The 13015-nt window shown below is 38.7% G+C and overlaps 1 protein-coding gene across 2 annotated transcripts in view; it reads left to right on the forward strand.

Moving 5' to 3' along the window:
• The window catches only part of LOC120515423 (uncharacterized protein C7orf31), a 71488-nt gene that overhangs the window by 37330 nt on the left and 21143 nt on the right, over positions 1 to 13015 (forward strand). For both annotated transcript variants that reach the window (XM_039736398.1, XM_039736399.1), the window contains exon 7: positions 2456 to 2630. In XM_039736398.1, coding sequence (XP_039592332.1) covers positions 2456 to 2630 — 175 coding nt within the window. The remainder of the gene's footprint in view (positions 1 to 2455; positions 2631 to 13015) is intronic.

The following is a 13015-nucleotide window of genomic DNA, read 5'->3' on the forward strand; positions in this document are numbered from 1 at the left end:
AAACTTATACAATTGCTTCCGGTATTAGCTTTGGCTCCACCCAGTACTGAACTGGTTGAAACAGATAATAACATAGCATGTTATCAATTTGCTTCATGCATATCAATACCAAGAAATTCTTAATCAACTCTAAGGCAGACAATGAAAAATACAAACAAAAAGGTGAGGTGTACAGTATAAGCAACAGTTATGTACTGTAAAAAATGGCCTACCTCTCAACAGGTGCATCTCAATAAATAGAATATCATCGAAAAGTTCATTTATTTCAGTAATTCAATTCAAAAACTGAAACTCATATATTATATAGATTTATTACACACAGAGTGATATATTTCATGCGTTTATTTCTTTTCATTTTGCTGATTTGCTTATAGCTAATGAAAACCCAGAATTCAGTATCTTCAAAAATTAAAATATTGTGAAAAAGTTCAATATTGTAGACTCATGGTGTCACACTCCACTCAGCTGATTAACCCAAAACACCTGCAAAGGTGTCCTGAGCCTTTAAATGGTCTCTCAGTCTGGTTCAGTAGGCCACATAATCATGGGGAAGACTGCTGACTTGACAATTGTCCAGAAGACAGTCATTGACACACTCAACAAGGAGGGTAAGCCACAATAGGTCATTGCTAAAGAAGCTGGCTGTTCACTGAGTGCTGTATCCAGGCATATTAATGGAAAGTTGAGTGGAAGAAAAAAATGTGGCAGTAAAAGGAGCACAAGCAACAGGGATAATCGCAGCCTTGAGAGGATTGTGAAGCACAGGGGATTCAAGAATTTGGGGGGAGATTCACAAGGAGTGGACTGTGGCTGGAGTCGGTGCTTCAGGAACCACCACACACACAGATGTATCCAGGACATGGGCTACAACTGTTGCATTCCTTGTGTCAAGCCACTCCGGAAACCGGAAAAAACGGATTGGACTGTTCCTCAGTGGACCAAAGTCCTCTTTTTAGATGAAAGTAAATTTTGCATTTCATTTGGAAATAAAGGTTGCAGAGTCTGGAGGAATAGTGGAGAGGCACAAATTCCAAGTTGCATGAGGTCTAGTGTGAAGTCTCCACAGTCAAAGATGATTTAGGGAGCCATGTCATCTGCTGGTGTTGGTCCACTGTGTTTTATCAAGTCCAAAGTCAGTACAGCCGTCTATCAGGACATTTTAGAGCACTTTATGCTTCTCTCTGCTGACAAGCTTTATGGAGTTGCTGATTTAATTTTCCAGCAGGACTTGGCACCTGCCCACACTGCCAAAAGTACCAATACCTGGTTTAATGGCCATGGTATTACTGTGCTTGATTGGCCAGCAAACTCACCTGACCTAAACCCCATAGATAATCTATGGTGTATTGTCAAGAGGAAGATGAGAGACAGCAGACCCAACAATGCAGATGAGCTGAAGGCCCCTTTCAAAGCATCCTGGGGTTCCATAACACCTCAGCAATGCCACAGGCTGATCGCCTCCATGCCATGCCGCATTGATGCAGTAATTCATGCAAAAGGAGCCCTGAAAAAGTATGAGTGCATACATGGACATACTTTTCAGTAGGCCAGCATTTCTGTATTACAAATCACTTTGAGTTTTCATTACCTATAGGCCATAATCAGCAAAATGAAAAGAAATAAATGCATGAAATATATTACTCTGTGTGTAATGAACATATATAATATATGAGTTTCACTTTTTAATTGAATTACTTTAATAAATTAACTTTTCGATGATATTCTAATTTATTGAGATGCACCTGTATACATACAATATCATTTTGATATACTGTATATCCTTATTGTAATGTATCATGTGACATGGTCCACTTGTTGCTATCACATACATCATTCTACATTTAAGTACATTGGAACATGTCTGTAATTTAGTTAAGTAATGTAATACTAGTTTTTATGAGGCTTTTGGTTCCATCATATTTCTTAATGACTTTTTTAACAATTGTAAGCAAATGTGGAAACACCTCATTCTTGGAGCTAAGCTTCTTCATTTAAGTTATAAGTTATATTGTAAATGGATCCTGCATTTTTCAGACCTTCCACTATTTTAGTAGTTAATGTGATTGCATAATCAAATACCTCTATATTTACAGTATTTACAATGGGCAGCAATGCAATATGTGCACAAAATGAGCTTCTTTCATTTGTGCCCTTTTGAATCATAGAGTAAACATTTCCATTTCATGGACATGCAGGTCTAAAATCAGCAGCCTACCAAGCCAGAGCTTCCTAACCAGAGCTTCCTATACACATCACCCGTGTACATTAGATGGGTCTAAATTAAAATGAGTAAATAACTGCCTAATTTAGGCTTTTTTAATCAGAAATTTATTGTGGAAGTGTCAAACAGTTTTACCTGCACAGTGAATCATTATTCTTGGTCACCAATGTACTTATCATGAATTCTCTGCTCTACTAACATATCATTTGTCTTTTAATTTCTCCCTAACTGCAGATGCCCAAACAACCCGAAGAGCCTGGCCAGGTTTATTATCCCAAGCCACCAAAAACTGTAGCTCCAAATATGACTTTACGGCCTTGGGAGAACACACTCTCAGAAAGAACAGCAAACATGTTGAAGAACCTGGAGAGGTCGCAGTGGCTCAGCACATACTCACTAAACTTTACAGGTAATGATGTCATTTCTTAGTTGATTTTGAAAAAAACTTGCAGATGACAGCATAATTTTAAAATGAGGGGTACTTAAGAGGCATAAAATGATATTTGATCCAGATTAGGTATCAAGGGAGTTTTGTATTGAATTCATTGTGCAAGAGAGCTGCATTTATTCTTGCATAATAGTAAGCAATAACACCACCACAAAATGGATTGATCAATACATGCAGTGAAAAACCCCTTAATGGATGGGCTATGGAAGAAGAACTAATTTGTTGCCAAATTTCTGCTATTATCATAACAGTTATCCAAATGCTGCATACTCGCATCAAGAGAAAGAACATAAATAGTGTATGTTGATTTTTTTCTGAATATGATTTTTGGTTATTAGATCAATGTAAAGATTGTTAGGAGCCATGTCAGTCACTCACAATAAAAAAGGTTGGGAGTCCTGTCCTTTTCAACACCAAAGCAGCTTATGGAGAAAGGATTTGTAGTTTTATTAAAATCTGTGCTGAGCCATGTACCCAAACAAAAGCATTGCATTTAACTTTGTTCTTTTAATGTTGATCACTTACAATCTCTAACAAGGACAGCCAAAAGAATCCCATTGTGAAAGCTAAAAAAAGCAAACATGGCAACAGCTAAGTCTTCAATTCTCTGTTTTCTTTTGCTGATTTCAGAGTATAAAGTGGGTTGATATGGAGCAGTTTTTAGCAGTTGCATACCATCAGTGTGTTCGAGTGTACTGACTTTCATCACATGCATCCCCCTGTGTCTCCTGGCTATTCCAACAGCCATTAATGCATCATGTTACATGAAACTCAGAGGGAGATTCCACTGATCTCTGATTAACTTTTAGTGTATTGCACCATCCGAAGTTCCAAGGACCCATCCACTGTTCAAGCGATTGTTAGTGGTATTGCTCTTCCCCAGATGAGCCCTGTCCTTTTCCTCTCCCAGTTCTAACTCACTTGAGTGGCATGTAGGGCTCTCCTCGAAACTCCAGGGGAGAATTTTTGATCAAATGTTACTGCATCGTGTTGCTTGAAACCTGAGCTTACTTAAGGTACTGGCACTTATGTATATCCACCTCACTAGCTAATTTTAAAGAGGAGAGATACTATAAAGCAGGAAGAAGAGGAGAATCACAATTACCTCAAAGTTCTGTTATTTTCTGGTAGGCTTTCAGAATCTTCAGGTTGTCATTTGCTGTTGTATAGTTTATTGTCTTAGAATCACTGTAGTCAAACTTCAGACTTAAGCTGTTTTCCAAAATATTCCACTCTTCATCATTATTTCAACTTACTAAACACTCATGTTGCATTTCAAGAAGTCTCCCATTCCATTTATATATAAATTTGTATATAGATGTATAGTGTCCTGTAGGAGTGTCTCAGAGCCCTAAACCAGCGTTTCTCAACCTTTAAGTATTTGCGACTCGAGTTTTCATAACAGTTTTAATCGCGCCCCCACTAACATTTTTTTGAAATGTAGATGCATATTTTATTATACCTACTTAACTTTTATCGACATTTATCTAACTCTATATTTATTGTTCTAGTATCAAAATGTAGTTTAAGTTAATTTGTTTTGGTTTCAACAGATGTTTTTTTTCATATTTTTGATTCTTGTTTTCTTTTTTTACATTTTCTTTTCTTTACTCTTCCCAAGAGGAGCACTGTCTTCCTCTCCTAATTCCAGCTCACCTGGGTGGCACAGAGGGCTTCTTTTAACTCAGATCCAGAAGTACTACTAATATGTCATTAGTTTATGAGGAATCATTTCCAAGTCAGGTGGAACCCCCATTCAACAAATGCTGTGATCTCAGTAACACCCTATAATGCCCTCCCCCACACCATTAGACTCCAAGTAGGACTTTCCTCCAGAACCACAACTCTTATACAGCCTTACGGGTGTCTAAATGGACGCTACGCAAGAAAGGTGCTGCCAACAAGTGTACTTGGGGGACACACAGCCATGAGAGGCAGTCAGTTGGAGTCCTGAGAGGTGTAGTCCTGTAGGGGTGTCTGGTGTATGATGGAGGGTGCTGCTGGGGAAGGACCTCCCGGACTTTCTCATAACCCAGAAGTGCTTCCCACTGGCTACTTCATGTCACCAGAAGTTCTCCCAGGTCCTCAATAAAACTGCACTGTCTTGTTCAGGCAAGTTGGAGCTGGGAGCATGACACCCTTAACAACAGCGCCCTCTCTCATCCCTGGGAGGTATGACATACCCCTGATGAGTCTGGGGGGTGCTCCTTTGATGAAAATAGTTATTATGCAAGCCTTTAGAAGAGGTAACATTAGGTGGTATTATTTCCATATGTACAGTTGAACTTCCATGCAATTTGGAAGCGGAGCTGACACAGAGCCTTACTTTTTATTGTATTCCAAATCAGTAATTAATGGACTATTTTGTATGCATTATTCCATTTTTGAATGTCCAGAAATTGGCCTTCTAAATGCTAGTATCTGTGTTCTGTTACATTGTCAATGAAACCTTTAACACATATAAGAAAAGGTTTGCTTATTCACCAGGTCAGGTCAGGTTGGGGAGTATGCACTGGTACAGTGTTTTGTCGCACCCTCTACACAACGAAACAGCTTGTGATCCTAGTTGGCAACCCCTCCGACACACATGCGGTCCAATCCCACCCTCTGGAAATGACCATCTATCTGGTGCAACCAGGTATTACATGGGTCTCCCCTTGGCCTTGTCCAGCCTCTCGGATCCTCACGAGCCGGATCACCACATGGCCGTAGTGCTGTAACTGACACTCCCTCTCAATGCAGCTAATGGGCATTTGGGACTCTGTGAGCAACTGCTTAATGGACACAAAGTCAAAAGTGGTACCCAAGGATTCTCTGAAGAGACATAGAACCAAAGGAGTCCATTCTTCATCTGAGGTCACTGGATAGTGTCCATGTCTTGCAATTATATAGCAAAACACGAAGCACCAGGGCGTTAAGGAATTAGAACTTCATCCATTTGGAAGGATGTCACGAGTGCCACACAACCCTTTCCAGCGACCTCATGACCCCCATGGTCTCCCAATCAATCTAGTGACTTAATAGGAAGAGTCACCAGAGACATGAATGTGGCTGCAGAGGTAAAAGTAAACCTCTCAACAAGGTCGACATTCACTCCACAGAAAGAAAAACTGCTGATGGCTGTGCCAAAGAGATCATTAAAGGCCTGGATCTTCTTTTTTATCCAGGACACTCGCAAGTGCAGACACTCAGAATCCTTGCTGTGTCTCTTGAGAGCCCCAATCAGAGTCTCCATTGACTCTGCGAAGATCACAGCATTGTCGGCAAAGTCAAGATCAGTGAATCTTTCTTCATCAACAGATGCTCCAAATCTGCTGGAGCCCACGACCTTGCCAACATCCTGTCCATGCAAGCACTGAACAGAGTAGGAACAAGAACACACCCCGATGAACCTCAGAATCAACTGGGAAAAACACGGAGGTTCACCACTGTTTAATTTTTTGGAATTAAAACTCCTCATCCATTTGTGCTCCCTGTTTGTTAATTTTCCCCTTAATCCTGTGATCTACACATTTTATACAGACTGTATACACTTTGAGTGAAATAAAACAGTATTTAGGTTCACCAGTGTCTTAGTTTGGTTAGCATTTCCATATGAAATAATCCATTGCTCTTATAAAATGTACTGTATTACTTTTTAGATTTTTACAGATTAGAGCTTTTGTACAATATTTGCAGACAATTAAAAAGTTGTAATATGTAACTAAAGCTTTAATATATCAAACCAAACAGCAAAACAATTTTCAGTCAGTATTCAAGCAGAGATACTTAAGGAAGTCACTTTTGCACTCACTGGTCTAATGAGTGCCAAGAACAAAACACGCGAGTCAACTGTATGTGCTGCTCCTGTTGTGGCAGAAACACGTTGCTCAAAGAAGGCACACAGAGTCTTAGGAAGGTAGAATCAAGTTTTAATGCACGATGCATACTCGGACCCAAATCAAGTGAAATGTGCAGTTAGCAAATTCAGCAAACTTACATTTTTTGAAATTCCTTTCACTTATGCAAAATACTCTCCTCCTTCTGGCTCTTCCCCTCACCTTACCTAATGTCGATCACCTGACTAAAACTGCCATCATTAATTCATTCCATGTGCCGGTGTCCAAAACTTATTTATCAATCGATTCCCACCAGTAAGTCGGAATCAGGCAGACCCACACATTAGATATTGGGCTAGAGATTGGGGCAGTTGGGCCCCTAAAACAATAACGCTGTTTCTTATACGCTGCATTTTCCTTGACTTGTCATCACCTGTCCATGCAGGCAGACAGGGAGGCAGACGCCCAGCCGCTGCAAATGAAAGTGAACGGCCTATCTGGTTTTCTCTCATGGCCAAACCCTCAATGGCTGCATTTCTTTAACCAATTGTCCGTTTAGTCCTTTAAAAGTACACAATGTCCTGGACTTTAGTTTTTAAGCTTAGCAGCTGCAAAGAGAAAATTAATAACAACAACAACAACATTTATTTATATAGCACATTTTCATACAAACAGTAGCTCAAAGTGCTTTACATATTAAAGAATAAAAAAATGAAAGACACAATTATAAAACAAAATAAATCAACATTAATTAACATCGAATAAGAGTAAGGTTCAATGGCCAGGGGGGACAGAAAAAACAAAAAATAAAATCTGTAGGGATTCCAGACCATGAGACCGCCCAGTCCCCTCTGGGCATTCTACCTAACATGAATGAAATAGTCCTCTTTGGATTTAGGATTCTCACGGAAGGGCTTGATGATGATGATGGTCACGTAGACTTCTGCCTTTTAATCCGTCCATCATTGTTGGAGCATCATGAAGCTTTGAGTAGGTGGTGGTGGCGCAGGCCACAAAATAGATAAGCGAGGGCTTTTTATGGTTTAACTCTTTCTATGCTAATGTGCATCAGAATATATAATACTTGTTCTCATACATGCTTTATGATTCTCTTTAGATATATGTAAATCATCAACTTTAAGAATATTCTTTTCTACACACAGTAGCATCAAAGTAAATGCTGAAATGATGAGCTTTTTATCAGTTGTAGTCCTGGGTCTTTTAGTTTGTATTTTGTATTAATGTGCAGGGCTTGATTCAAGGACTTCTGAGATGTAAAACAGCAAAGTTAAACATTGTACCGCCCAGAGCTGGACTGTTCAGGCTTAGATGTGTTGGGAATATGTGTCCTATTTTCCATCTGGAAAGTAGAAATTTAACTTTTTAAAATTTTACATTTAAAATAAATGCCCATCATCCATATAGTTAATGCATGTGTTGTGGATTGTAGGCATATCCTTCTCAAAAGTAATGGTCAACTCCTTCATCTAATTGTCAGTTGGTTAATAAAAAAATATATTGTTAGTGGACATTATGTAGACACAATGTTCTGTGTTGAGATGTTTGTGCTGCGATGACATCCCAAGAGCTTTTCTACACTTAGTTTCAGATTACTACAGTCTACTGCACAAATTGTCTTTGGGCCCGCTGCATAACTGGAAACTACAAAAGATGTCAAATGTGTAACTGGTAGACATTAATAGGAGGAAGTGTTCTTTGTCTAGTCGTACATGTGAAGTACTGTAGTACCACCAAGAAAAGAGGGCAAGCACTAGGTTAATAGAAAAGGACAAGGAGATTCATTTTTTAGTCATAACACAAGTGGAAGTTGCAATCAGGAAGTTGTATTATCATGCATGGAATTCCAAAACATTACCCAAGAACAAAGTCGAAGAAGTCTGTGGAATAAGTCAAATTACCAGGGAATCTTTTAGCTAAGCACATGCAAGACAATCTTTGAAAGTATCCACAAATTTGGACATTTGTTTCACTGGAGATATCAACTTAAGTATTGCCAATGATGTCACAGGACGCGTCTTTTGGGGGTGTTTTCTTGATGACAAATGGTAGCATCTAGGCAATGGGAAACAAAATGGTGGGGTCCATAACCAAAATAAAATAATGTCATGGCATATGACATTAAAAGATAAAAAAAAAAATCTGCAGCCAAAACATGAGTAAAAAATAAATGTAAAACAAAGTTCCCCAAGTTTCAAAAATCCTAGAAAAGAAATAATGTGTCTTCCAGGAAAAATGATTAAGCCTAGAAAACATTTACAAATATTAAACATCATACGATAATAGTCACAAATCAAGACCACAGCACAGAGATCTGCAGAAAATTGATGACCACTGAGAATGAATGTCAGTCCACACAGCTCTTAGTGTAATTCACAGTTAATGGCAACACACATCCTTTATAACAGCTGGCAATTAGATTAGGTCAGTCTGAACATTGGAGCACGAAAGGTCTGGGGGTGACGACTGAGCACCATTTAGTTGGAAAAAGTGCGGTATAAGTATCAAGTACATGGCATGTCAAAGCAAGTGTCATTTATTTTATTTTCTTCATACAGTTTTTTTCATCCCATTTGATAAATGTACTTTCCTGAGTAAGTTTAACCTTAAAGGTGCTCTAATTAAGCTGAAATTTCTGTTTCATTTGTAGTCATTAACCAGTATTTGGAGAATACCCTGTAGTAATCAGACAGTCCCGGGAGTGCTTCAATGTTTGCTAAACACTGATATCTTACTGTGGTAATATGGAGTATAGCATACCATTGATTAGCTACTGCAAGTAGAAAGCATATGCATATATAACATATGGACGGGCAAATCTGCAGACTAAAACCATGCCACCTTGTATTTCTGACCAGCCTCACTTTTCATGAGATGTTTTGCGTGCAATGCCTAAGGTCTATCTTATCGGGCAGATTAAGGTAATTGCATGCCATGAACCAATTTGTCACCCTGCTACAGACCGCCACTGCAGCTCTAATTACTTAAGAGCATGGGAGGCAGAAAGAGGTTATTTCGAGGGTAGCAGTGTTTCCCTGCTATCACAGAATCAGCAGTTTCCGTCACTTTCTGTTATGAACCATCTCACTCTTAGGGTCAATTAGGCCAAGGCAAACACCTAACGTTTGTATGGGGCTCATATTTATACTTTTCCTGTTAAAGTCTCTGCCCTTTTTCTGAAGCTTTTTAAAGGACGCACTCCCCTAACCTGCCGAACAGGCTGCTGCCACTCAAGCATTCAGTTCTGTCCAGCCCATGAAGCATTCACACATGGCTGCCCCCCTGCACCTGCAGTGAAGAACTGTCTTCAATATTTATGGAGACTAGTTATAGGCATGGAGTGATTTATGACAAAATTATTGTCAGAGAGTCCTTCCTCAAATATTTGCATATTTCACACTTTACTTAAACCTGAATTTACTTTAAAGGTGCAGAAAAACAGACAAAGATTAATAATTTTTTTTTCTTGCATATACAATATACAGTAGTACATTTTCTGCCATTGCCTGTTGGCAGTAATGTTTATAACTGTGTACAGGGCCAAAGCAAAGAAAACAGAACTTGAGTTCAATTTCTTTAGTCATAAAATTAGTGAAACCAATTTTCTTATGATGCAAAATGAATGAAAAAGAGGCAAATGAATCCTTTGAAAATTTAAAACCAAAAGAAAAGTGGCTTTTGTGATATGTAAAAGGTGTCATTTTACTTGACTTCCCTCTACATTCATAATGGCTTACACGGTACAACACCCTAGTACTCCTGATATGTAAACTTAAACTTTGTGGCAGCAGAACCACGTGCACCATGTCAAATTCAAAGAACAATCCAGAAGCGCTTTTTTCTTTAGGAAAATATGCAAAATATGCAGAGCTAGACATCGGCTTTGTTTTAATAATGATGTACTGCAATATATCATATTGTTTTTATTGCTATGTTTCATTTTTATTTATTCTTGCCTTTTGCCAGTTTGCTGATAAGTTCAGATCTCAACAAGAGTTTAAAGCAATTTACCAAAACACCCTTACAAAGGATGTGTGCTGTGCCCATCGGTGTAGCCTTCAGCACTTAGTTAGCTGACGGATGGCCCAGGAGCATCTTTAGGTCCTGATCAAATCCTGTCATCAATGCACCAATGCTCCTACTATAACTGGCACAACTTTCGTTTTACAATTCCACATCCTTCTGATCTTGTGTTCTAGGTTGTTGTATTTACTGAGCTTTTTGTTTCTTTTAGCATGATGTTTGAATCATTTCAAATGGCTTTATCAATTAACAGTCAGGTTTTCTCTTTTTTATTATGCAACACAACATCAGGGTGATTAGTTAAATTGGTTCTGTCAGTAATTGTAGGTACAGTCTGTCCCACCTCATGATAGTAGCATTGTTGTTGATGACTTTATTGGACTTGTGTTCATAACATTTATTTGGCACTTGAACCCCCTGATGCTTGCACAAAGTCCAGTGAACATTGCTGGCCACTTTATTATGTCTGTGTGTGTTCTCAGATGGTGCAAGTGTTGTGCTGTACATCCCACTAAAATTATAACTTATGTGTTCATCTGCCTTGGTGCATAATCTACAATTACTGTCTACTGGCTGTTTCAAGATATTCCTCTGGTAGTATCTGGTGTTGGGTGCCTGGTCCTTAGCTGTGATTATTAAGCACTCTGTCTCTCCATTAAGTCCACAGCTTAACTAAGCAGCTATCATGTCTGTCGATGGCTAATAATGTTATTTTATTATTATTATTATTATTATTATTATTAAGTTTTTTGATGGGCTGAAGCCTTGTACTTGGCTCCAGCCCCCATAACCCTATTTGGATTAAATGGGTTCCAAAACCTTCTTCTTCTTCTACTGTATTTTCTACTGTATTTGCATACAGTCCTGGAATAGATATTTACAGCATTTTGACATGTTAGCAATAATATCTATTTATTTAGTCATTTTCCAATCTTGTTTATCCAGTTCAGGGTCATGTAGAGGCTATCAGAAGCATGAAGTGGAGTACAGGAAACAGCCTTGGACAGAACACTCATTCACACCCACATTTATTCTATCAGGAACAATTTAATACACACATCCTTGGGATTTATCAGGAAGATAATATATATAAATGATGATGTATAGTTGTACATTTTTCTGGCATCAAAAAATTTGTTAAACAAGCAAAGACCATTTTGGTTTTAGTATAAGCCTTACACTTATAGTACAGACGGTACATTTACTCGGTGGTTGACTTGTTAGGTAGGCTTGGTTTTTAATGAAAACAGCCAATCATGTGCCTGAAACAATCTCTCTCTCTCTCTCTCTCTCTGTCTCTCTCTCTCTCTCTCTCTGTCTCTCTCTCTCTCTCTCTCTCTGTCTCTCTCTCTCTCTCTCTGTCTCTCTCTCTCTCTCTCTCTCTCTCTCTTTCTCTCTCTCTCTCTCTCTCTCTCTTTCTCTCTCTCTCTCTCTCTCTCTCTCTGTCTCTCTCTCTCTCTCTCTCTCTCTCTCTCTCTCTCTCTCTCTCTCTCTCTCTCTCTCTCTATATATATATATATATATATATATATATATATATATATATATATATATATATATATATGCAGGGACGATTCCAGTTCGGCGCAAAGGTGATTCTTCATGTTGTCAGTTCGCACACTTCTTGATGGTCTGGGATTTTTTGGGTGATTTTCTATGTAATAAACTTAATAAGTTATAGCGTAATGAAATTTGCATAATTAGATCTGGACCACCCTATATATGACTTGGAAATGAGTATAAAGGTTTGGGGAATTTTAACTGAGGCAAAATAATAAAAATCTTTACAGACTTGAGTTCAAGACGGAATTAAATACAATAGGTAAGATGGCTGATTTATAGTGGAAAAAACAGGAAGAGGAGGGATCTTATGAGACCAGAACCAGAAGTGACGTCATAATGCTGCAAGGTCTTAGAAAGTGCAAATGATGTCATTAGGAGGTGGACTCTTCTGATGGTCTGCAGAGGGAAAAAAGGAGAAGGCATCAGAGGATAGCACTAATCCCTGGCTCGACTAAAAAATACTTATATTTGAGCCTGTATATATATACTGTATGTATATAATATATATATTACCTGCCCAGGGTTTGTTTCCTGCCTTGCGCCCTGTGTTGGCTGGGATTGGCTCCGGCAGACCCCCGTGACCCTGTATATATATATATATATATATATATATATATACACACACATAGTATACTGTATAGCCAGCCTAATCAAATGGAAGCAACCTCCAAGTGGCCCACTGGCCCAGCCTGTGGTCCTGCTAGAAATGCTGAGAAAAAACAAGAAAAATGTATTTGTAAGCCTTCAGAAATTCATACATAAATTCCTATAGTAGTACAGACCATGAAAGCAAACACAATGTAGCTCATTGTTGTGTGTCTAGAAGTGGTGGTAGTAGTCTATGATTTATTTTTTTTTGGTGATGGTACACTCTAGTATGTTGTGCCGACACCTCGGCACGACAGCTGGTCGTGGCGTCAACTG

Source organism: Polypterus senegalus, chromosome 15 (genome assembly GCF_016835505.1).
Source record: "Polypterus senegalus isolate Bchr_013 chromosome 15, ASM1683550v1, whole genome shotgun sequence".
Lineage (NCBI taxonomy): Eukaryota > Metazoa > Chordata > Cladistia > Polypteriformes > Polypteridae > Polypterus > Polypterus senegalus.